The 26,462-nt window shown below is 41.9% G+C and overlaps 2 protein-coding genes across 3 annotated transcripts in view; one reads left to right on the top strand and one right to left on the bottom strand.

The window, feature by feature from the left end:
• The window catches only part of OSBPL3 (oxysterol binding protein like 3), a 204,199-nt gene that overhangs the window by 113,517 nt on the left and 64,220 nt on the right, over window positions 1-26,462 (top strand). For both annotated transcript variants that reach the window (XM_065884454.1, XM_065884455.1), the window contains 4 exons: window positions 1,526-1,765; window positions 22,091-22,207; window positions 22,635-22,688; window positions 24,205-24,318. In XM_065884454.1, coding sequence (XP_065740526.1) covers window positions 1,673-1,765; window positions 22,091-22,207; window positions 22,635-22,688; window positions 24,205-24,318 — 378 coding nt within the window. In that variant the 5' untranslated portion in view covers window positions 1,526-1,672. Of the gene's footprint in view, window positions 1-1,525; window positions 1,766-22,090; window positions 22,208-22,634; window positions 22,689-24,204; window positions 24,319-26,462 lie in introns of those variants that run through there.
• LOC136128022 (alcohol dehydrogenase class-3-like) lies at window positions 15,800-16,932 on the bottom strand. Its single transcript, XM_065883661.1, is given in 2 exon segments — window positions 15,800-16,225; window positions 16,228-16,932. Coding segments are annotated over 2 exon segments (1,125 nt in total). The 5' UTR covers window positions 16,927-16,932.

Here is a 26,462-nt window from a genome sequence, read left to right as displayed (position 1 = left end):
CTGATATGCTAATAGATGGTATGGAAAATTCTGCTTTCCCCCATAGTTTTTGTCACATCATGTTATAGTTTTTTTTTTTATAAGATGTCTCCAGAAACCTTTGGTAGAACAAATTACCCACCTCTATCCCCCAAGAACCCAGAAAGGGATTTTTTTTTAATTAATTAGTAAAATGCATAACATAAAATTAACTTTTTAACTACTTTCAAGTGTACAATTCAGTGACATTTAGTACTTTCACAATGCTGTACAACCATCACCATTATCTAGTTCCAGAACATTTTAATCACCATTAAAGGAAACCCCATAGCTAGACTCCATTCCTCAAATCCCCCAGCCCCTGGCAACCACTAATTGGCCTTCTGTCTCTAATGGATTTGCCCACTCTGGATATTTCATATAAATAGAAACATACATTATGTGGTTTTTTTTGTGTCTGGCTTCTTTCATTTAGCACAATGTTTTCAAGGTTCATTTATGTTATAGCATGTATAACAGAAGTGAAGAATAATCCACTGTGTGAATATGCTGTTTTAGTCTGTTTGGGCTGCTATAACAAAATATCACAGTCTGGGCGGCTTATAAGCAACAGAAATTTATTCCTCACAGTGCTGGAGGCTAGAAGTCCAAGATGAGTATGCCAGCATGGTCAGAGGGCCCTCTTCGGGTGGCAGGCTTATCACAGTACCCTCCCATGGTGGGAGGGGCCAGGAAGCTCTGGGGTCTCTTTCATAAGGGCAGTAACACCATTCATGAGGGCTCTGCCCTCAGGACCTAACACCTCCCAAAGGCCCCACCTCCTAATACTATCTCATTGGGCATTAGGATTTCAACATATGAATCTGGGTGGAGGTGGCGGTTAGGGGGGAGGTGTAAACATCCAGACCATAGCATAGATACCATATGTAGTTTATCCATGCATCAGTGGATGGACATTTGGGTTGTTTCTACCTTTGACTGTTGTGAATAAATAGCATTGTGGTGAACATTCTTGTACAAGTTTTTGTTAGAATACTTGTTTTCAGTTCTTTCGGGTATATACCTTGGAGTGGAGTTGCTGAATCATACGATAATTCTATGTTTAACTTTTTAAAAACTGCCAAACTCTTTTCAACTTCGGCTACACCATTTTGCATTCCTAGCGGCAATACCTAAAGGTTGCAGTTTCTTCCAACACTTGTCATTTTTCAGTTTTTTGTTTGTATCTATCACGGTTGGTATGAAGTGGTATCTTGTGGTTTGGGATGGTTTTTATAGTACAGATTTTGTATGTGTCTGGACTCAAATTTTCTTACTCACGTTCTTAAGCCTATTACATTGCAAAGTTACACGAAAAACCGCCTATACGTAATTTCCAATAAGAGATAGGTATAATGCGTCTTTTCCTTCACAGCCTCTGATGTGAGTAACCATCGTGGCCCTGTAATCTGTAGTGTAGATAAACCACTTGTGGGCAATCAGTGCTAATTATAGATGATATCTGATGCCTTGTACCTTCTCTCTAATTCTTTTCTTTTTGTTTTAGGGATTTCCTCTGGGTCATCCAAAATGCTTTTAAAACATATTGGATAAAAGCTGAGCCACCTGCTTGTGTTGGACTGCCATATACTCTGTGCTCCACTGTCTTCTATGGCATTTTGACTACATCAAGGCCAAGGACCTGCCGTTCATCATGAGTGATGAGAAGAGCCTTGGGGTGTCCCCCAAATTGGCCTCACCTTCAAGGAGCACAAGTAGTTGCTCTTCCAAGCAGGGAAGTCGACAGGTAAAGTTTAATGCAAATATTAAGATGCAGATTTAAATCAAGAAGTTTGCAGATTAAAATCTGTACATTTACTTGGGAACTCCTACTTCTCAGTTTAAGAGCATTTGCTTTTAGTCATATCTTAATTATCTAAGAAGAGTAAATTTTAGATAATTTTAATAATGCAGCTCGAGAGCCTACTGGATGGGAAGAAATATATTTGTCTCTTCGGATTATTTTACTCAATCGCTGTAACTGTCCTCCGACACAGATATTGATATTCCTGTTTTCTCTGTGAGGAAGCTGAGTCAGACCAACTGAGTTATCTGCCCAAGGACACATAGCTAGTCCATTAAGTGGCAGAAACAAGAAACCAAAGCTCATTCTGTTTGAGTCCAGAGCCCACACTTTCCTTTATACCCTACTAACCAAAACAAAAAAGCTAACAATCACTTTTTCAGTGATTATAATATCCTCACACCCTCTTCTTCCTTCACTTTACCAAACCTTTTGTGACAGCTTCCAACCACAGAATGCCCCGTTATAACTTTGGGTCTCACCTGCTTTACTTCTTTAACGGGCAAGGGAAGCAAGTCAACAGAGAAGTGGTCAAAAGGAATCAAGTAGGAAGAAGAAGGAAGTGAAACAAAGGACTGAATAATTAACTCCTAAATAACTCTCAGCTAATTATATGTTGCTCCTTGATTTCCTTTCTAAAAAAATCTCTGTTAGCAGAATTTGCTGGTTTTAGATCCATGGCAGTAAATGCACATTAGTTTTTGTAATTCTTTAACCTTCAGTTAAGTCAAAAGAGAGTGGGCTGCCCAAAAGCTGTGGGTTTACAACCGAAGTGGTCTCGGAGCCTTTTCAGTGTCTGCTGGCTGTGCTGGCATTGCCTTTACTCCATGGGACGCACTGGCCTAAATTGGCTCTGAGTCCTTGGTTCCAGATTGGAAGCAACAGTCAAGCAGCCTCCCACCTCAGGCAAGTCCACACATTTATGACGCATCACCACGGGTCTTCCGCTTCCAACGTTGCCTGGGACAGGGAGCTTGCCACCTCTCAATACTGTTTCATGGCATTAGAATCTATAATTCTAGACAAATTAGATTTTGCCATAGGGGCGTTTGGGGACCTCTCCAAGATCTCCCCTGAGGGGTTGGGAAGAACAATTTTTTCATCACTGTTATCACTTCCTTCTGGGATTAAAAAAAAATGACTAAGGTTACTCCTTGGCTAACGTATCATGGCTCCGTGGGGGTTCTAGTTTCATGAGGGTAGCTAATCTCACCCACTTTGTCAGCTTTCCACGGGGGTGTTTCTCTCCCTAAGCCAAAAATCTGGTTGGGATTAGAGCCCAGTATGTGATCTTCCCCCAGTCCTTTGCACTTAGTAGCACCTATTGCCATGTCCTCCTTGGATAAAGGGAGAACACATGATTCATTCAAACAGCCAGTGCTTATAATACCACAGCAACTGGAGCAGTGCAATGAATGAAATTCTAGGACTGAATACCACAGAAACTTTTTTTTTGATGTGTTATTTGAAGTTGATTGAGTTGGTTTTCACAGAGCTTTTATTTTTGAGGTTACATCATAAAGAGTAAGAGGAATGTGCTTGAGGCCTCACCTGTTTTCTGACTTAGAATGGGTTGGTCACTCAGCCGTTCATTCGTCAATTGGTCATCTTTTATATTTAGGATCTCTCACTTTAATTTGCATGTAATGTTGCCTTATACACATAAACACTTATTTTCCCTCTGTGCCAGAGAAGATGGAAACTTTAATAAGTTCATTCCAGCTTTAGCCTGAGTCTAGTTATAAAGCCAACTTTAACTTTCAGGAACCATTTTCTTATTCAATCTACTTTCCCATCCTTCTGTCAAAGAAAGGTGTTCGGTCGCAGGACTGGCTCAGCTTTTCCCTCTGTGTTGTCTACCTCGGCAGTCCATGTCCATCCCATATCACACACTGTCCCAAGACTGTCTTTTAGTTTCTGAACGTGCCACAGAGGTACAGGGACCTTGGAAGTTCTTACTTCATGGCTCTTAGGGAACACAGCCATATCCAGGGGTCTCTTGGATGCTAAATGTAGCGACCATGCTGTGTTTCCAGTGACTTTGCTGGAAGGTACAAGTTCACCATTTAAAACTTCAAGATTTATATGATTTATTTAATTTGAGGAATGTTCAAATATAACCAATGAAGATAATCTGTGCAAAAACCTACTTGTTTTTAAAGCTCCAGATTAAAGTCATTTTTAGGTTCATTCCATCTGGATGATGTTAAGTTTATTGGCCATCTTCCTTAATGCTAGTTTTTCTCACATACTTTGGAATTATAGTGTAGGGCGCCATCTTGAGCCTGCTTTCCCTGTGTCCTTTCTGTGCACTCACCTGTGATTTTCTATGACCTACTTCCTACCTCTGATGACCCCAGCCCAGAGCCAAGTCTGATATTTGCAGCTGGGGCCTCTGTTCCACATCAACCAGGAGTATATAAGAGCCACCACCAGGCCAGCGTGCAGCATGGCCAGGTCCTGGTTGTGAGACTGTCTGCATCCCACCATCAATCTGGATAGGCAGATTTTTAAAGCCTCCTTTCATCATGGTGTGGGGCTTCCCCCTCCACATTCTCTGATTTCCAGCAATAAGCTAGCTCAGATCCCAGCCTTTTCCTGGGGATATTTGTAGCTTTATTAGCCCACTGAAGTAGGACTCCTAGATGCCTCTGTCTGCAGTATCCTTTGCATTTCTATTTTGTGTCTTATCCATGAGATTGAATCTTGTTTTGTTTTGTTTTTTTCCAAATCACACAGACATATCAAAAAAAAAACCCTACATGTTTATATTTTTATATATTTTTGCTGTTTGGAGCTTGTGAGGTGACAGGGAAGGGGCACTAAATGCATAAACTTACGGTACAACCTTGGCTGAAAGACTTGGTCTTCTGGAGTCATTTTCGTTTAAATTCTCATCCACCATTGCCAGGTGACATTGGTTCTCTGTACTCTAGCCACACTGGCTTTCTTTCACTTCCTCGCACTGATTTGCCCTTGTCCTTGTTTCTTGAACTGAACTTGAACTTGTTTTTCCTATCCCAGAGCCTCCTCATGTAAATCTCTAGAAGCCCTCATTTATGTGTGGATACTCCCCTTTCCAAATATCTGTGTTAGAAGAGCTTGCTTCCTTAATGGACAAAATGATGAGACCTGGGGGTTAAGTGTGATCTGTGTTTTTCATTTCTACAAATTGAACCTAAGACAAAGTTTACACCTTACAGCCTTGAAAACCCAAGAAGGGTGCTGTCATCTTTTTACTTAAATACTAGGGCTTTTGAAATTTTAAATATACTATGCCTCATTTTGTCAATGTGAAAACAGCCTTTAAATATAATTTTATCAAGATAATTTTAGGAGGAAGGTATGCCTAGTGATTAGAGCTTGAACTCTCCAACCTTGCTTCCACTCAATAATTCTGTAACCTTAAACTCTCTAAGCCTCAGTTTTCTCATCAATAAAATTGGAATAATAATAGTTCTTTTCTCATACGATTATTGTGAGGATTAGAATTAAAGCATTTAATGTAGGGTCAGACTCATAGTAGGTGCTGAGTTAATATTAACGTTTATTTTTATTATTATAGTTAACATTAATTTGAATTTCATTCCTATATGTGGAAAACCTAAATTTTCATAGTGAGTAGGTCTACTTTGTGCCCCCAGAAACTTTGGCAGGCATCATACGTGTACCTACCCATACCTTGTTAGTGTTGTACAAAGGTCCACAGAACTATACAATGCATATATGAATGTATACTTTAAAATATATCTTACTTTATACATATTAATAAAGTACTTTTAGGGAAGAATGTAACAGAATGTTTAATATATGAGCTACATTTGATATCTTGAACATAGGACATAACCTGTACCAAAAGCAAGTGGAAAAAGTGTTAAATTCGTTTATTTATTTGTTTGTTTGTTTGTTTATTTTGTTGTGTGAGATCTTAGCTGCAGCTTGCATCTCCTTAGTTGTGGCATGCGGGCTCCTTAGATGTGGCTCACTGGCTCCTTAGTTGCGGCACATGGGCTCCTTAGTTGTGACATACAAACTCTTAGTTGCAGAATGCATGTGGGATCTAGTTCCCTGACCACGGATTGAACCCGGACCCCCTGCATTGGGGGTGTGGAGTCTTATCCACTGCACCACCAGGGAAGTCGCAGGCATTAAATTCTTATCCCATTCTGTTCTGCTGGGTTTTGTCCTCGCATGAGTGTCCTTGTATGTCCTTTCCCCATGCATTCACCTATCTATTGGTAGTAGCTGCTTAGAGCATTGTGTTGAGAAGGATTCTGCAGTTGAGTCTGGGTTCAGTGGGAAAGAGTGCCATGTTTTCAGTAATGGCTCATGGGCATACACAGGGTGAGTGACAGCATGGGTGCCACATTTGTCACCCCTTAGTGATATTAGAGGGTTGAAATAAAGAGAAAGCTGCTACAGTCTTTATATTCTGCTGTTGGAGGAACTTCTGGCAAGTGAAGTTCACCTCAGTTCTCCATTTTCTACTTCCTTTGCAGGGACGTCGTGAGAGAAAATATAGTATTTTCACTGGCTAAAAGCCATTGAAGCTCATTGGAGAAAGGTCCTCTGTAAATTTAAGAAACAATTGCTGATGAGCTCCCTTTACTTTGGCAAATTCTGGAGCCAGAAGTGAGATGTCCTTGTTTCAAGAACACTGATACTCTGCACAAGAAGTAGATCTCTTTGAAATAGACCATCCTTTAGATATAGCACCTTTACTGGATAGGCATCTATTCTGCTTGCAGGAAATCTCCAACTAAAGGAACCCAGCTTACCCAGAGAATAGGTTGTTGGTCCCTTCTGACTGTCTTCATCACACCCCCATTCCTTGTAGTGTTCTAAGTCAGTCTTTGCTTCACTTTTCTTCCCCATCCCAGGCTTTGGCTCAGCTATCCCCTTTAGCTAGATTAAATCATATGAAACTGTTCTGCCCTTTTGAGTTTTGCGCTTTTCTTGAAAAGAATCTTCATTTATTGCTTTAGCCCTTTAAAAATAATTTTTATAAAAAATAATATATGCTCTCTGTAGATCATTTCCAACATACATGCAGTCTATGTGAATTGCAATGCTTTAGTTTTAAGTGGCTGCTTGATAGGTCAAGTAAAGTGAAGCTGAGAATGACCGTTGGTTGTGGAGGTCACTGGTGACATTGCCGAGTGGTTTCCTTGGAGTGGTGGGCATGAAAGTCTGGTTTAAGTCCGTTCATGAGAAAATAAGAACAGAGGAAGAGGGTACCCCAGTTCTGCCAGGCACCAGACAGGAGTTGAGAGAGGCCTTCACAAATGTTCTGTTTGGGAACCTTCAGTTTGGCTAGTGCCATGCCTAACACAGCCCTGTTCTCTCCTCTCTTTTGATTAATTCATTGGTTTGAAAGAGTGTGTGGTTCTTTGAGTCCTGGGTCCTATTTACACATCCTTTGAGCTCTCATGGCACTGGCACGGGGCTTTGCACATGACAGATGCAAATTACTGGGCTGAGTTCGCTGCACTCCAGCAGCAAATGTCCCTCTATCGAGGGCAGGTTGAAATGCATGGGCAGGTACATGTGGAGAATGAGAGCAAAAAGCCACAGATTCCCCAGCTCCCTCACTCTGGTGACAGGCATATGAGGAGTTCAAAAAATGAACAAAGACCTCTCCATTTGAGTTTTTCCTGGAAAATGATGAAATCCCTAAATACTTTCTAAACCTGGGGTCTCCAGACAGACTGCTCTGTTGGAAAGTGTGGAACAGAAGTAATGACTGTCTTCGTTTTAACTGACCTGTATTCACACTGGCTCTGCTTTTTGCTAGCTGGACGACCTTGCCATGTTGTAGAAAACCTCTTAGTCTTGGTTCTTCAGCTGTGAAATGTAGATAATTTTGCTTCCTTTTGCAAACTAAATGAAATAATAAATACAGAGTACCTGGGCTGCATATGGTAGACATTCGGTTAAGTGTGGATGAAATGAATGAATGAATAAGCATATGGTTGCTAGGTAGAAAGACTGCAATTCACAAAGCTCTATACATATATTAAGTAGGTTAAGGGATGTCTAAGTGGGAGAGAGAATTGCTGTTTCAATACCTGTAAAATATGAGTAATTTCCTCTTGTCTTTTTCCCACTGCCCCTTACATTTCCTTCCTAGAACTTTCAAAGTAACACATTTCAGAAGCCAGATTGTGCTAGAGACGAATGAATAGGTTTTGCCTTTTTTGAAAGAGTTCTATATGCCCTAATTTTTATTTCTTCAACCAATATCCATTGAGAACCTATTAGTAAGAGACCATGAGCAGGGAGATGTGACACTAATAAGGACAGGACAGCTGAACATATCACTACAAATAAGAAATCAACTTTGATTGGGAAGACTGTGGATTGTAAAGAGAGCATGGCTTCCGTTCTTTTTTTTAATGTGCTGTGTAAGTCAGAAATCTGGAACTGAATCCTTCCAAAATAATTAACGAGTGCTTCTCTCATTACTTCAGGGGATTTGAAATGGAGAGATCTATTGCTATGTAAGTCTCCATACAATTATGCAATTTATTCTTGTCACCCTCTTGTCCCTGGGGCAATCTGAGGTGGCCTTTGAGTTCTCCCAGGGTCACCTGATGAGAATTTATTTATGCAGGCTCTTAGATTATGCTGTACTCCAGGGAGCCCAGGGTGGCTGGGCTTGCTGCCAGAACCCATAAGACACAGGAGTTGAATGGGAGAGAATTTGCCAGAAAGAGTGAATTAAAGCTATAATGTTCAGGTGTTTATAATTTCAGCTCTCTGGGTATTGAAAATATGTAGTTCCATTTATTTCTTTTAATTCATTGTGTCTTTAGACACTGAGATTTACCAGCTGCCTTTTGTAAGTATGGGCTGAATAAACACCACAATAAAGACCCGTCAGGGAAGAGTGGCTTGGGAATGGCATGACTGTGTCACATTGTTCTATGAAGGTCACAGAAAATAAAAGGCAACGAGCATGAAGTTGCTTGAGAGCCAGATAGGCTGAGTTTAAATCTTGGGCTGTTTATAAGCTGTTTGACCTTGAGCAGGGTCCTTAATCCCCCTGTGCCTTGTGTCACATAAGGTTGTGACAGTTGCTTCAGTTAGAAGAGAGCCAGCATGTAGTGTTATGTAAGTGTTTGACACATAAGCCATTCACCTTCGAGAAGCAGGAGTCCCAGGAGCCCTCAAGCAGTACCACATGGTGACTGCTTCCCTGTTTCATCCTTTCAGCTGCGAGGCTGGTGGCACTATGCAGAGGCAGACGGCTTGGCTTCTGTCTAGGCTGCTCTGAAAAGAGTCAGCAAGGGACTCTAGAAGTTAACAAGCATCTGATAGCACCTTTGCAGCTCATAAGATCCTCTCCTACTCTCCTTTGGAGTCTCAAAACAATCCAACGAGGTCTGTATTTTTTCTACACTTTAGAAAGAAAACAGGGCCCAATTAACTGCCGGTTTAGAGTCACACAGCTAAGAAGTGGTAGAGGGTCAGGCAACTATCTATTTGAAGAACACTAGGTTTCTTTAGATGCTAGAAAGCTTCTTTAGAAGTTAATTCAAGTTCCACGTGCCCTATGTACAAATGATTGTTGTTTAAACACACCTCCAGAAGCCAACACTCTGTGAATGCAGGGGCAAGAGTAACACAGGTGAGGGAAGCAGCCATAAGGATCTCCCAGGTCTGTTTGTCCAGAGCTATTATTTTTCTCGTGGCCCCAACAGAGAAAAATAATTAACTATATAGTTCCATCTTAGTTTTTCAGACCCCCACCCCCGCTTTCTGAGCCTTTTATTTCTCCTTACTGCCTACCTTTTGGTCACACCTATGGTTGTGACATTATGCACTGAAAGTAGGAAGGGCAAAGACCCAGCACTCAATTCTCAATATATTTCTACTCTGAGTAAGTCTTGTAAAGAAAAAAACAAACATTTGATACAGGAAGAAATGAAAACTTCAGCTAAAATGATGTATTTGAATTGTCAGGGTTTGCTTGTCACTTTGCATGTCTACAAATGACAGCTGCCTTCCACACCCTGAAGGGCACAAGAAACCAAACTCTTAAAACACTTCCGGAAGTTACTGATCCATCCAAACTGTTCTGCAATTCCAGAATAACACACATAGCAAATATATTTTGGTGGGTTTTAGAAACACTAGTTTGATAGAAACTACATGGATACCTTAAGAGAATCAGCGTATTTATTCACGGTTGGCATTGGCCATAGTGCAGGATACAGGAAGGCAGAACCGATTCAGATGCTTTTGTTGAGAGCACAGCTTACTAGCTTTGCAGTTACTAGATGTTTTTCTAGGAGCTATAGATGCAAATGTGAACCAAAGGGACTCAACAGTTCTTTCCCAGGGAGGGGAAAGTCTGAGTCTACTTCAGTGATGTGATGCTATTAAAATATTGATACTAAAGGCCGAGAAGTGACAGTGTAAGTAGGACCTAGGCAAAACAGGAGAGTTCCCTGGAATAATCTGACATCTCCCTAAGGTCCTCTACACCCTGGCCCTACCATCGAGTCCAGCTGTGTCTCCCTCTGCACCTCTACACAAGCTCCCACCACAACCAAAATCACCTCCTCTCTATTCTCACTCCAGATGAGTCGATTTCCTGGCAGTCTCTGGCCTAGTGGTCCCTCTTGCCCTGTGTAGTAGGCTGAATGGTCCCCCCACCCCCAAAGACATATCTGCATCCTAGTCCTTGGAACCTGTGAAGGTTACCTTATTTGGTAAAAGATGTAATTAATTTAAGAATCTTGAGATGAGGAGAACGTCCTGGATTATCCGGGTCAGCCCCAAGTTCAGTGACCAGTGTCCTTATAAGAAACACACAGAGAGAAGACAGACACGGAGGAGAAGGTGATGTGTGTGAAGACGGAGGCAGAGATCTGGGTGATGGGAATACAAGCCAAGGAACGCCAAGGCCACCAGAAACCGGAAGGGGCAAGGAACGCTATTATAGACCGAATGTTTGTGTCTGTGCCCGCCCCACCCCAGTTCATAGGTTGAAGCCCTGACCCCCAATATGATGACATTTAGAGGTGGGGCCTCTGGGGGATAGTTAGGTTCAGATGAGGTCATGAGGGTGGTGCCTTCATCCTGGGATGAATGCCCTTATGAGAAGAGGACAGACGACAGAGCTTCTTGCTCTTAGGCGTGGAGGAAGAGCAGACAGCGGGAAGGCAGCTGTTCACAGGTCAGAGAGTGGGTTCTCACCAGGAACCGAATCTACCAGCACCTTTATCTTGGACTACCCTCCCAGTCTGTGGTATTTGTTATAGCAACCCAAGTTGAGACAAACACATTCTCCCTTAGAGTCTCTGGAGGGAGCATAGCTCTGCTAACGCCTTAATTTTGGACTTCTGGCTTCCAGAACTGTTAGAGGATAAATTTCTGTTGCTTTGAGTCACCAGCGCTGTGGTAATTTGTCAGGGTAGCCTCAGAAGCCCTGCTTCTCACACTGTGTCAGTTTTTCTTCATATCCCAGTTCAAGTCATTTCGCTAAGGTGGATCCAGCCCTATGTGAGATTGTGCCTACCCTGGCACAGGAGTCTGTAGCAGGTTTATGTGAGACTCGCATCCGGCATTTACAAGTTTTCAACCGTGTGGTGTCTCTATTTTTAATGTACGTTAACTGTTTGAAGGCCAGCATTTGGTTTCACATCTTTGCATCTCCAGTACGTATATGGTGCTAAGCCTTAGACCTTTGAGTTAGAGACTACCCTGTTAAATAGAAGCTCAGTTATAACTAGAATATAACCTACATAACACAAAAGCCATTTCTTTTTTGATTCATGAGGCTCTCCGGGATCTTAATCTCTTGCTAGGTTCTCATGATGAGAACCAGGTATTCTTATAGAGAGGTGAAAGAAAGTCACTGATGATTTGGATCAAGGATAAGAATGTTTATTTTTTATTTTTTTTGCGGTACGCAGGCCTCTCACTGTTGCGGCCTCTCCCGTTGCGGAGCACAGGCTCCGGACGCGCAGGCTCAGCGGCCACGGCTCACGGGCCTAGCCGCTCCGCGGCATGTGGAATCCTCCCGGACCTGGGCACGAACACGTGTGCCCTGCATCGGCAGGTGGACTCTCAACCACTGCGCCACCAGGGGAGCCCAATACTACTCATTTTTAATTTGTTTTTGGGGAGATTTTATCAGCCAATATTTTCTTTTATTTCATTTTATTTATTTTTATTATGATAACACTTAACATGAGATCTATCTTGACAAATTTTTAAGTGCACAATACAATAGTATTGTTAACTGTTGGCACAATGTCGTAAGCAAATCTCTAGAACTTACCTCGCATAACAGACTTTATACCCAGTTAATAGACATGAGGTTATGATACAAGATTTAGAAGGGATCTCAAGCTCATTTACCCTGACCTCCTTCCTAGTCTAGGAATCCCTCTGCAGCACCTATGCCAGCCTCTGACAGAGTTCCCCAGTGACTAGGGAACGTACTCTTTCATAGCCCTTGTCGTTTCTGTTATTTTTCATAGCACTGACTATTATCAGACAATCATCCTTTATGCAGAGGTGGAATCCAGGGCCTTATAATTCTCACCCATTGGCCCTGGTTTTACCCTCAGAGCCTACTGAGTCAAATCCCAGTTCTTCAAGGCAGGCTGGTCTCCTAGAGCGTGGCTGCTTGGAGTGGTTCTGTGGTCCAGCAAAAGCAGCGGCCTCACCTGTGCAGGTGCAGAAGCCCAGGCCTCGCCGCAGCCCTACGAACCTGAACTCTGTGTTCTGACAAAATCTTCAGTGATTGGTACGTTACAGTTGAGAAGCACTGCGTTAGATTGCACATCCACCCCACCCCCACTCTATTCTTTTCATTTTTCTTTCTCTCAGGTTTGTTCGTGTTCAAAAACTGTTAGTTGAGGAAGAAACAATTGACAAGAAGCAACAACTCCAAGTGTCAGTGATTGAAATATAAGTCCAGAATTGGTCTGACGTCAGTTAAAGCTATCGTTATATTAACTGGAAATCTGTTGGCAAGCATTTCCGTGTGTTCCTGATACAGTCATAAAAGATGATATTGATGATCCTGAGGCTTTAGAAGATTACACAAGCTTTTAAAGTCATGTTAAATTGTGTTCCGTGTGATTGAATGCTGGGGATTGCCTTGTGATTTTTAAAAACCTGATAAACAGACTAAATAATAATCAGAACAGCCCACTTTCCAGTCATGGCAGACAGAGGCAACCACAGAACTTCCTTTCACAACACTCTTCAGCTGCAGGAAGAATTTAAAGTTTTAAATCGTTTTCTATTTCTGACATCACTGTAAGGGCAGTGACCGAGGACCCAGCATTTGAAAGGTGCAGAGGAGACGTATGCTGTGGAAACAGCTGTACTGGAGGGAAGTGCTTTCAGTTTGTGCACTCAGCAATATGGAAATGAACTTTGCCAGCTCATGAGCATGAATAAATCCTTAGTTGCCTTTCCCACCACAAAGCAGCTTTCTATATTTAGCACTTTTAGATGTTCAGTGAAACAGACTGAATTTAATGCCAGATGACAGTGCCAGACTGTCTTCAGTTAAACTCAAGCAAAGACCTTTAGAAGCCGCTTCCCCCTACCCTGTCCTGTTTCTCTCTCCACCTGATATTCATGGGGAGCTTTAAGCCTGACGCCCCCAGGGCAGATATCAGCCCAGCTGTGTTGGGCTAAGTCAGCAGGGCCTGATCTCCCCTGGGCCCAGGTCCACCTGCACTGTGTTTCTCAGGGCGCTCAGCTCAGGGTGCATGTCCTCCTCCTGGGTCACTGGTATGTGAAGCATAGTAGAAGCCACTTCCTGCCACCCGGTGCCTTTAGACGAGAGAAAGTGACATCTCTGCTTTTTTCTGTCCTGAGTACCAGTTCACTGCAATCCAGCACATATTATTAAAGTCCCTGACCCCAAGGGCTCTGTGAGGCCCTTTTTTATAGCCTCTTGCTCCTCAGACTTATTCGTTCAGCAAATATTTATTTAGGGCACCTATGTCACAGGTAGTGAGGTGATAAGAAATCAGCCTCAGTCTCTGTCCTCACGGTACCCACCTTCTAGCTAGGGAGACAGAGAGTGCAAGTGAGGTCTGCAAGTGCTGAGGAGGGAGAGAATTTCTGCCCCGAGGAGGAGGTGGTGTGGGGCCAAGTGAGAATTCACCAGGCTGAGAAGTAGGTGGGGCAGATGTTCCAGATGTAAGACAGCGAATGAGCAAAGACTTGGCAACATTAAAATGCACAGGCTGATTTCCCGCCCCAGTTCAGGGGGATGCAGGATGGGAGACGTGGCAGCTGTGCTCAGGATCCCAGCCTTGCTTGTCTCTATCTATAGGGCAGGGCTTCTTGACTCCTTCAGATGGCTTCTGATCTTGGACTTAGCCACCTCCGTCCCCCTGCCCCATGGCATTTACTCTTTGTTCATCATCAGAATGTACATATTTAAATTACAGTAGAATATACAATGTGCTGTAATATGTAGCAGAATGATTGAAAATATAGATTTTGTAGTCAGGTGACTTTATAGCATGGGGAAGTTACCTATTCTCTCTTCCTTGGTTTCCACATTCCAAAAATACTGGTTTCCAGGAAGACTGAGAGGGGATGAAAGTTAAGGGAGGAGTATTTTTATGGAAGTGAAACTATTTTGTATGTTATTGAAATGGTGGATATGTGACATTATGCATTTGGCAAAGCTCATAGAACTGTATACCACAAAGAGTGACTCCCTAGTGTAAACTATGGACTTTAGTTAATAATGATGTATCATATTGGTTCATCTATTTTTTAAAAAATGTGCCCCATCAATGCAAGATGTTAATAACAGAAAACTGTGTGTGGCGAGAGAGGAAGTGTTTGGAACTTTTCGTAATTTCAATTTTCCTATAAACCTAAAAGTGCTCTAAAAATAGTCTATTAGTTTTAAAAATGTAAAAAAAAAATGAAGGTGCAATAAAGACATTTAAAAAATATACTAATAAATCCAACCTTGCAAGATTGTGAAAAGATTAAGTGCAACAATGTACACATGGTGTTTAGAACACTTCCTGATAGATGATAAGTAGTAACATTATTAATAATGTTAGCTATTGTAATTGCTTCATTAGTTTGGTCAACATATTTATTCATATCTACCATGGATCATTTTTTTCCCCTCCAGTTTTATTGAGATATAATTGACATACAGCACTGTGTAAGTTTAAGGTGTACAGCATAATGATTTGACTTATATACGTCATGAAATTACCATCACAATAAGTTTAGTGAACATCCATCATCTCAGGTAGATTCAAAATTAGAGAAATAGAAACAAATTTTTTCTTCCATGTGATGAGAACTCTTAAGATTTATTCTTTTTTTAAAAAATTTATTTATTTTACTTATTATTTATTTTTGGCTGTGTTGTGTCTTCGTTGCTGCACGAGGGTTTTCTCTAGTTGCGGCGAGCAGGGGCTACTCTTCATTGCCGTGAGCAGGCCTCTCACTGCGGTGGCTTCTCTTGTTGCGGAGCACGGGCTCTAGGTGCACGGGCTTCAGTAGCTGTGGCTCGTGGGCTCTAGAGCGCAGGCTCAGTAGTTATGGTGCACGGGCTTAGTTGCTCCGCGGCATGTGGGATCTTCCCAGACCAGGGTTCGAACCCATGTCCCCTGCATTGGCAGGCAGATTCTCAACCACTGAGCCACCAGGGAAGCCCAGGATTGATTCTTTTTTTTTTTTTTTTTTTTTTTGCAGAAATTCCTTTTATTATGTTAAAAATATTCCTTAATGAGCCAGCACTTATTTATGTGAAGAAGAGTCCAGAAAACAGACTTATGACAGTATTAGCCTTGTCCTTGATTAGACATTTATGAATTTATACACAAAACATTATTCCCCAGAGTCAGTTGATGAAGGTCTAAGAAGCTGTGAACTTGAAAGAGCCCCTTCCTGCTTGTCTGGCTGCTCCAATCAGACCACAAGACTTAGTTACAAGGATGGAAGAATTTTTCTCTTTTGAATTTAAAGCTTTACAACAGTTTGGATGTTCTTTCCTGCATGCGTCAGTTCAAAGGCTTCGTTAATTTGGTCAAAAGGCAAATTGTGAGTCACAAATTCATCAATCTTTATTTTTTTGGACATATATTCGGACACCAACTTTGGGACGCGTTCTACACTCTTCCATCCTCCAAAGGCAGTGCCTTTCCACGTGCGGCCTGTTACCAGCAGGAATGGACGAGTGGTAACTTCTTCACCTGAGGCAGCCACTCCAACCACCACGCTGACGCCCCAGCCTTTGTGGCAGGCCTCCAGCGCTGCTCTCATGACTTTCAGGTTACCAGTACACTCAAAGGAACAGTCCACTCCCCCATCAGTCATCTCAACAAGCACTTCCTGGATAGGTTTACTGAAGTCCTGGGGGTTAGTACACTCAGAGGCCCCGAACTCTCCTTAGCCTTTGTGAATTTATCTTTATTGATGTCCACACCAATGATCCGGGATGCACCAGCCACCTTACAGCCCATGATAACTGCCAATCCAACTCCTCCCAGGCCAAAGACGGCACAAGTAGAGCCAGGCTCCACCTTGGCAGTGTTCACAGCAGCACCATAACCAGTTGAAATGCCACAACCCAGAAGGCAGACTTTATCCAAAGGGGCTAAAGGATCAATTTTAGCAACAGAGATATCAGCCACAACTGTGTATTCGGAAAATGTGCTGGTTCCCGTGTAATGTAAAATTGTCTTTCCTTTACAAGTAAATCTGCTAGTGCCATCTGGCGTGAATCCTTTCCCTTGAGTGACTCTTACCTTCTGGCAAAGGTTTGTTTTAGGATTTAGACAGAATTTGCACTCTCCACACTGTGGGGTGTAAAGTGGGATGACAGTATCACCTGCCTTCAGCTTAGTAACTCCTTCACCAACACTTTCCACAATTCCAGCACCTTCATGTCCCAAGATCACTGGAAAACTCCCTTCAGGATCAGCCCCACTCAGGGTATAGGCGTCAGTGTGGCAAACTGCAGTGGCAATAGTCTTAATTCGAACGTCATGAGCCTTTGGGGGTGCCACCTCTATCTCCTCTATGGAGAGAGGCTTTCTAGCCTCCCAGTCAACTGCAGCCTTGCATTTGATAACCTGGCTCGCCATCTCCTCGGATTCCAGTCAGCGCGAAGTGAGGACTCGGGAGGGGCCCCACCGCAATGAAAGATCCCAGGATTTATTCTTAACCACTTTCATATACTATGTACTATTAAGTAGTGAACAAGACAGAAAAGGTTCCTGCTTTCATGGGGCTAGAAAGTATTCAATCATTTTCTCTTTTTGTTGTTTATATTTTTGTATTTATATATTGTTTCAATCTACCCCACTGGATAGTGTTTCCTGAGGCACTATTCTTTTGTGTTTTGAATGGCAGCCTGCCTAGAAGTGTGGATACATTTTAATATCTCCTTGTTGACCAACCACCCAGTGCCATTTACTTGGTTTGAGACCTTAATCTATGTTCTTTGTTTGAGACCCCAACAATTAATATAAACCCAGGAGAATTATTTTCTTTCTTACTATATACTCAGTTCTTTGCTGGGGTTCTAAACAACTTAAAAAGATGGCCCCTACAACTGTTTGGGGACAGAAGAGCAAAGCACTGGGGATAAAAATGGAAAAAAAATTTATAAAATGCTAAACTACCTGGTAATGGACAGCAATACTACTATCATTTACAGGAATACATGATTGATGTCGTTTGGGTAACTTAGGAATTTCATGGAAAGAGAAAACTGAACTAAAATCTTGAAGCGTTTGTACGGGTGGAAAAGAACAAGAGAAGGTTCTGGGAGCTTGGAAAAATACAAGTAAACCACAGCAGTGAAAATGACAAATATTATGTTGTATTCATTTTTACACTGCATGGAGAGTAGGACCTAGTGAGGTCCCATAAATGATTGTAGAAGTGGGGAGTCTTGGGAAATCAGGTTTGATGAGATCGGCGGGTGGTGGCGGGGAAGCAGAGGAGAAGGGACATGGAAGATACACATTTTGAAGATGAAACTAACAGGACTGACTTATAATAATCAAGCCCTTACAGTTTCAAAGTGATTTCACTATATTGTGTCCTGGTCTGGCATTCCTTCTCACAGAATTGGTGTCGGGATCAGCAGTGGCTCTTAACTCCATCATACCAATGTCCCTTTTTTATGACCAGTATTTCAGTGAAGGCTTTACTCTCCTCAAATGAAATTCATTATTAATTTAATATAATTGCCCACATAATTTTGAAAATATCAACATAACACTTTACTGTGAATAAAGGAAACTTCAGAGAAGTGGTTAAAGTATACATTATAATATGTAAAAGCCCAGACATGACTATACCAGAAGACATAATGAAGTGGTCAGATACACCTATATGTGGGGTGACGGCTACTAATGCAGACCCATAGAGATGTGTTAATAACTCACATACCGCAAGTGGCACGGGCTTCAGTGACACGATTCTGCAAAATGGTGGGTGACTCTTGCTAAAGTCCCAAACAGGAGGAAGTACAATCTTATCTCAATTATTCAGTAGTTGCATTCCCAAGAATTCAGAGTGTGTTAAAAACCATGCAAAAGTACTTTGGTAAGTACATGAAACAGAGTTAAGTTCTGTGCTTGAATAATTATAAATGGGTTTCACCTATGAAGATGTCTCTTGGCACTTTGGAAAATCTTGCGGATGTGGGACAACTTCTTTATTGTGCAAGACTGAGACATTTCAGGACATCTAACATTCCTGGTCCCCAGCCATTAGATGCCAGAGACTAACCCCCCACCCCATCACTGTGACAACTAAAAGTGCCCCCAAGGTTTCACAGCCTGAGAGAAGAGTACCCACTGAGAACCACTGGCTGGATGCTGGCTCTTAGGTTTCAGCCTCATGACTCAAGTACGGTGACAGATAAGGAAGTTGGGAGGGGGAGGATTTGGATGTTGAGCCAGAAAAGGAGTTGGCTGCAGTGCTTTCTTCCTCAGTCAAGGAGAGCCTTCACTTTCTTAAATTCTTCAAATCTGGCTCTTCCAACCTCGTAGGAGTTTCAAGTTCTGAGCCCAGATAGAAGATAAAGTGAGGGAAAAAAGATGATATTTCATAGTAATAAGTGCAAACCCTGTTTGACTTATGTACCTTAAGAGCCAAGAAACCCAGTCTAATCCCCTGCTCTCCACGTTGGCTCATTGGTAGGCATATACTGTGTCTCAAGAGTTCAGGAGAAATCTAGTTCTAACACGAATCCTTGAGACATTTTTGAGATTTCAGCCTTGTTATCCTTTAAACTATCGGTGTGATCTCATTCCATTTGTTTTTCAGTTTTGTAAAGTATGCAATAACGTCTAATCCCTCTTGGCATTTGCATTTTTCACAATTGAATGTCTTCAGCAGATGTGCACGATGGTCTAGTATTAGCACTCTGCCTGTTGCCTTTTGCTTGGGAGTCTTAAACAAATCAAAAGGGCTTGATTTTCTTAGAGTACTTTTTAGAAGATTTCAAGCCTTAGATTTTCATTTAACAGTGATAACACACATACACCTTCTTTCACAAGTGTGAATGTGCTGTATTTGATTTGTAAATAGTCATTTAGCCCAAAGATACTGGGCATACTTCAAATGCAAGCCAGTGAATGATATTCCAAGAACATAAATCTGTTTGCAGCCTTATTCCAGGACCAAGTTTATCCATTTGTCAATCAGATGCATACTATTCACAGGATAACAGGTTAGGCACATTGAGGAAATCAGAAGTGAACAGACACTTTAGAGCCTCAAGGTGTCTATTATCCAGTCCAGGGATGATAAAACCTCACATATACAATCATAAGCAGAAGGTGAGACGAAATACTGATGGAGTCTCTGGGATGAAATAGTACTTTCCTCTGAAGAAGTCTTCCTGGAGGAGGTGAAATTTTTAACTTGATGATTTTAACGATTCATTAAAATCTTGACAAGCAAGACACTTTTTGAGGACTGGTTTTTTTGAGCTGAAATAAATGTGAGCAGAACTTTTGTGTGTGTGTGGCTTCCCATCACTTAATATTATGCGTTCTCCATTTATTGTCTGGATGTAATTAAGTGACTGAATAATTGGTAATAATTGCTACAAAGAATCTCGTTTGACATTTTTACCTTTTTGAAAAAGTCCTCTAATTTAGGAGCTGAATCTAAGCTTTGGTTTTTCCATTGAAGAATTCAACTTTTACAACTCCAGATTTCAACCAGTGCTATGTTTAAGAACTCTGGGATGTACCTTAAGCCTTATTGAGAGTAAGGTGCAATCAGACATAAGGCAGATCTGTCAGGATGGTTATACAAAGTGTTCAGCCACTAAGGTAGGAAAATGGACTTGCTACTAGGTGTTTTCCATATATTGAACTTGAGGACAACACAGACACCGAGCCAGAGCACCCAGGACTCTCTGTGGTTTCATGCCCTCCCCATTAGACCGTCTGCTGCCTGGGACTTGGGTCTAATTGCTTCTGCTCCCAGGTTATTAAGGTCCATCTCCCAGCCCCTCTGGCCTCTGCCTGTACCACTTACTGCAGGCTGGAGATTTGACTAAGAGCAAGTTACTCAACATGAAATTTGGCCCAGATGACATGTTTGTCTCTTGAGATATCCGCACCCCAGTTTTCGTTGTAGCATTATCTGCAGTAGCCACAACATGGAAACAATCCAAGTGCCCATTGGATGGGTGAATGGATAAAGAAAATGTAAGATGTATATGTATCCCCTGGAAATGTAAGATTCCATATATATACATAATGGAATATTATTCAGCCATAAAAAAAGAAATCCTGCCTTTTGTGACAACATGGATGGATCTTGAGGATATTATGCTAAGTGGAACAAATCAGACAGAGAAAGATAAATACTGTATGTTCTCACTTATATTCAGAATCTAAAGAAGGCAAACTCATAGAAGGAGAGAGTAGAATGGTGGCTACCAGGGGCAGAAGGTGGGGGAAATGGAGAGAATGTTGGTCGAATGGTACAAATTCCCAGCTGTAAGATGAAGAAGCTCTGGGGATCTAATGTATAGCATGGTGACTATAATTAACAATGTTATATACTTGAAAGCTGGTAAGAGAGTAGATCTTAAATGTTATCATCCCACACACAAAAATAGTATATTCTGTGAGGGAATAGAGGTGTATCAAATCATCACATTGTACATCTTAAACTTACGTATGTTATTTGCCAGTAGTATCTCAGTAAACCCGAGGAGGGGAAAGACATGTTTGTCAAAACGTAATTATCCTGTGTTGGAAAAGTTTTCTCTCTGATCTGGATGGTAGGTATAGGTATATAAATTCTTCAAGTTACAGTCTTAAGATTTGCGCATTTCATGTATGTTATATCCCAACAAAAAATGTAAAAATAGTAATAAATAAAAACCAGCTGAAGTGTTGTCAGTTTTGGTCTATCCGGGGGTAATTTTGCAATGGTATGTGCATTTTCAAGCATTTAAAAATAAATTTTTAGTGTTTTTCTTTAGTATTCCTTTTAAAATTCTTTTCTAGTCAATTACTTGAAATAACCCAAATAGCTAACAGTGGAAGATTTATAGTAATAACTACTTGTACCTCAAAATTGCAAACAGCTTAGTAGAACAATAATTGCACCCTCCCCTCACCAAAGTTTGTGAAACAAAAGAAAGGAGGAGAAAACAAAACTTCTGGGCAAAGAGGATGAAAATACTTGTTGCAGAACCACCTTTTTGATGCTTCAAGATTTCCAACATTTAAATACCTAGAATTTGGGGGTAGTGTGACTAAATCATCATTTTGACCAACGTGTTGTGTTTACCAACTTGCATGCAGTCTCACACTTTTCAGCCAATTTTCCCAGCCACCCCTACCCCTCCTGCCTAGCCTCCATCCTGATGTATGTAGCTTTGGGTTCAAATTCAGACCGAAGTCTAGTGGTGAGTGAAAATTACTGATGATGTCAAAGGGAACAAAAATAGAACTTACAGGAAAGTCTTTACCTTTAGCTGTGGTTGTCAAGGTTCAAGCACCAAAAAAGACAGAGACATTCCCTTCTGAGAGAGAGCGTTTCAACAACAACAACAACAAAAAAAAAAATTTGATGCCACTAAATAATAGCATTAAATCTGTAAAGTCAAAGAACTGTACATAAATTAAATTTGAGTTTCTTCTCCCCAACACACCCAGCCAGTCTCATCATCTTGGATGGATTTACTGATGGGATCGAGTGCTTCTTAACATTACTGTTTTTTTTAAAGATAGCCATTGAGCCTGAACTCTTTTGTTGGAACAGGACAGCTGGGAAGTGGTGGAAGGACTGAGGGGAGAGATGAATTACACCCAGGAGCCACCAATTCAGCAAGGATTTTTGCTGAAAAAAAGGAAATGGCCCTTGAAAGGCTGGCACAAGGTAAGAACTGGCCTGGGACGCACCCTCGTTTGCACCTACACTCCCCACTCAGGACCCGGTTCTTAAGCACTTACATTTAATTTGAAGTTGAGCATGGAGACCAAGAGAAGGATGTTTAAATGGAATGTCTTTATTTTTTTTATTTCTTTTTGGCTGCCTTGGGGCTTCGTTGCTTCGCGCGGGCTTTCTCTAGTTGCGGCGAGCGAGGGCTACTCTGTTGCGGTGCACGGGCTTCTCATTGCGGTGGCTTCTCTTGTTGCGGAGCACGGGCCCTAGGCACACGGGCTTAGTTGCTCTGTGGCATGTGGGATCTTCCCAGACCAGGGATCAAAACCGTGTCCCCCGCACTGGCAGGTGGATTCTTAACCACTGCACCACCAGGGAGGTCCTGGGAATGTCTTAATGAATTCTGCTTTATTCCCCACAGAGATTCTTCTATCTGGACAAAGGAATCTTGAAATATGCCAAGAACCAAAGTGATGTAAGTTGTCTTGTTAATCCAGTTTGCTATTGAAGAATTCTAAAGGGCTAGTGGTTGTCAGCTCATGGATGAGATTGTGCATATTTGAGAACTACATTTCCCTAAACTGGAGATCAGGTTACCTCTCAGGGAACAGAGGTACCTGCTCCCTGCTGTCCCTGCTCTGGGTTCTGGGTGGGCTCAGTTCACCCACCAAGTAGAGGTGCAGGAGCCCCTATCAACACCCTACTGGGTATCCAGGCATGGGTTCTGGTCTTAGGGTTGTGCTGTGGGGTTCTCTGGGTTGGGGAGACCTCTTCACAGTGAGCTAACAGGAACAAAACAGAGAGCGTGCCCCTCCCACTGTTATGGGGACTGAGGGGTTTAGTGGAGAAGGCCCTTGGTGAAGCTGACGGGAGGTTCCCCTGTGTGTGGACACCAGGTGGACAGCCCTTGAGCACTCGGAATGACTACTGGTCCTGCCCTCGTAGGGATCCCTCTCTCACCCAGCACTTCTCTCCTCTCGTCTTCCTCTCTTCGCCTCTGTCACGGTGCTCACCTTGTTGGGGCGAATACAGAAACGTGCCATAGTGCCTGACCCACAGTGGCCTGTATTAGCTTCCTTACTCCTCTTTTACTTTTTATTTAAAAAATTTTTTTTTTGGTTTCTTCAGCTTTTAAAGAAATTTTAAAATTAATTTTTATTGGATTATAGTTGATTTATAATGTTGTGTTAGTTTCTGCTGTACAGCAAAGTGAATCAATTATACATATATCCATTCTTTTTTAGATTCCATTCCCATACGGGTCATTACAGAGTATTGAGTAGAGTTCCCTGTGCTATACAGTAGGTCCTTATTAGTTATCTATTTTATATAGTAATGTGTATATGTCAATCCCAGGCTCCCAATTTATCCCCCCTTCTGCTTTGGTAACCATATTACTCAGCCGTAAAAAAGAATGAAATAATGCGATTTGCAGCTACGTGGATGGACCTAGAGATTGTCTTATTGAGTGAAGTAAGTCAGACAAAGACAACTATCATCTGATATAGCTTATATGTGGAATCTAAAAAATGGTACAAATGAACCTATTTACCAAACAGAAATGGAGTCACAGATGTAGAAAACAAACCTACTCCTCTTTTTAAGTCACTTCCAAATGAATTTAGACACCGGAAACTATTTCTGCAGGAGGCGGTGAAGTTAACAGGTGAATTCACTGTCATAGGAGTCATGGCGCTAACTTTTTAGTTTCCTCACCTCCTTGCTTCCTCACTTTGCAATGTGCAAACTGCTTGTTACTTAACCCTCTGTAATTCAGTCTCCCGTCTGTAAAAGGGGAGATGTTTCCTCCCTCACAGGTTAAATAGGATGATGTGTGTCCGTGCTAGTTCACGCTAAGTACTGGAGAAGTGTAGTTATTGTGTTTACTGTTAGTGGGTGTGGAAGGGAAGGGTAGAGGGAAAGAGTGTTAAGGATGTTCCGATGGTTTTTAACACCGTGGTTCTCAAGGGGCCCCCTTTGTGCCTCTGCAGATAGAGAGAGAGAAGCTGCATGGCTGCATTGATGTCGGGCTCTCGGTCATGTCTGTGAAGAAGTCGTCAAAGTGCATAGATCTAGACACCGAGGAGCACATTTATCATCTGAAGGTGACACTGCTTCCCAGATGCTGTCTCCTGTTGCACAGAGTTCCTTTATGTTGTGAAGGGATTGTCAGTTATAGTACCGTTGGTGATGCCTTTTGAATTTCAAAACATCCAGCCAACATGTAGAAGATCTTCATTATGAAAGTATTTCTAAGGATATATCTATTGCTTTCTGGATGGGACAGTTCTTCATTGTGTAAGACTGTCTCTTACACTGCTGAACGTTTAGCCTCATTGTCTCTTATCCCCTAAATCCCCGCCTCCCTTGTGATTGTGACATCAGTAACAAAAAACCAAAAAACAGAAAACTTCATGTTTCCAAATACAAACCCCCTCTACCCCCAGGCAGTACCATCTTTAGTGAAGAACCATTTACTATAGGTTAAAATGTTTCCTTGGGCTTCCCTGGTGGCGCAGTGGTTGAGAATCTGCCTGCCAATGCAGGGGACACGGGTTCGAGCCCTGGTCTGGGAGGATCCCACATGCCGCGGAGCAACTAGGCCCGTGAGCCACAACTACTGAGCCTGCGCGTCTGGAGCCTGTGCTCCGCAACAAGAGGCCGCGATAGAGGCCCGCGCACCGCGATGAAGAGTAGCCCCCGCTCGCCGCAACTACAGAAAGCCCTCGCATGGAAACGAAGACCCAACACAGCAAAAATAAGTTAATTAATTAATAAACTCCTACCCCCCAACATCTTCTTAAAAAAAAAAAAAAGTTTCCTGAAATAAAATATGATCTTCAGTCTGAGAAGCCCCATCTTACAACTTAGACTAAATTTATAGGGATTCCATTAAAATTCTCATACCACAGTGATGTCAAAAATTTTCCCCCTAAAGGATGGGTCTCCAAATAGTATTTCTGAAACCTGCTTAACTACCCTCTTCTGCCCCTTCTCCTGCAGGTGGTATAGATAGTTAAAAGCATGAAGCAAGAGCTTTGGAGATACAGATCTGGTTCAGATCTTGACTGCCTGCCTACTTACTAGCTTTCAACCTTTGACAAATCATTTAATCTCTGAAAGTCTCAGTTTTCTCACCACCCTCCCACCCTGACAATGGGAGTTCCAGTGCTCGTCTTGTAGGGCTGCATGTAGAAAACTTGACGTAATGCCTGACCCACAGTAAGCTCAATATGTTTACATAAAACTATTAGGTGGTACCCGAGTGTTAGAAATTAATTGAGAAAACGTTAAGAGTCTTTTCTTACTTGGACAAATTACTTGGAATATTGGGAGTGGGGGCTGTGCTTTGGGAAAATAAAAGCATGAGATTATGAACTCCCCATCTTAATGTGTCCCTGTCCTCCCCATAGCACGTCGTGGTACTTGGGCAAATACGTGCTTAGCACATACGTGGGCTTGATTGCCCCCACGGCAAAGACATATCCAGCCCACCCTGTCGATGTGCCGAGGGTGAGAAGCCCTGCTGTACGCAATTACCTACAGCCACGGGCATAGGGGCTTAGGCTTGGGGAATAGTACATATTTGACTGTCCTGGGCAGTCAGTTAACAACATCTGGGAAGTGAAGTACATTTCAAGAACATAATTTAAAGGAGACAAATAGATGTGAGTCTGTTTGTGTTGCTTCTACTTGTAAACGACACATCCAGTAGCCCCTGGAGGAGTTTTAAGTCTTGTGTGTACTTCTAATCAACATAGCAAACATAAATGCCGACCGAACACTTCCTACGTGAAGGATGTTGCTGACGTTTATTTCCACATCCTTGCTCTCAGTAGCAGCATTAGTAAAGATTTTAACTGAATTGACCTGGATTTTTCTTCTTGGAAGTTAACCTACCATACATCCTTTTGAGGTCTTTTAAATTGCCACTTCATGAGTCTCTGTGTTCTCGTATATAGATATATATCATTTTTCATTTTGAAAGCATTAATACACCATCATGCACACACAAATATTGACTATTAAGAAATATCTGTGGTGCAGAGGTGCTTGTTGTATTCTTTTTAGTACTTTTATGCACATTTGAAATACTTTATAATAAAAGTTACTAGATACAAACATTACTCTTCATAGAAATTATACATTGATAGTCACTCCTGGAGAGAATGGCTAAAAGTTTCTGTATGTGTGTTTGAAAAATCCTGGAAATCACTGATAAAACTTTATCAGATTTTTGTTTTCTAAG

Source organism: Phocoena phocoena, chromosome 9, assembly GCF_963924675.1.
Source record: "Phocoena phocoena chromosome 9, mPhoPho1.1, whole genome shotgun sequence".
Lineage (NCBI taxonomy): Eukaryota > Metazoa > Chordata > Mammalia > Artiodactyla > Phocoenidae > Phocoena > Phocoena phocoena.
This window is presented reverse-complemented; position numbering and strand designations above follow the sequence as displayed.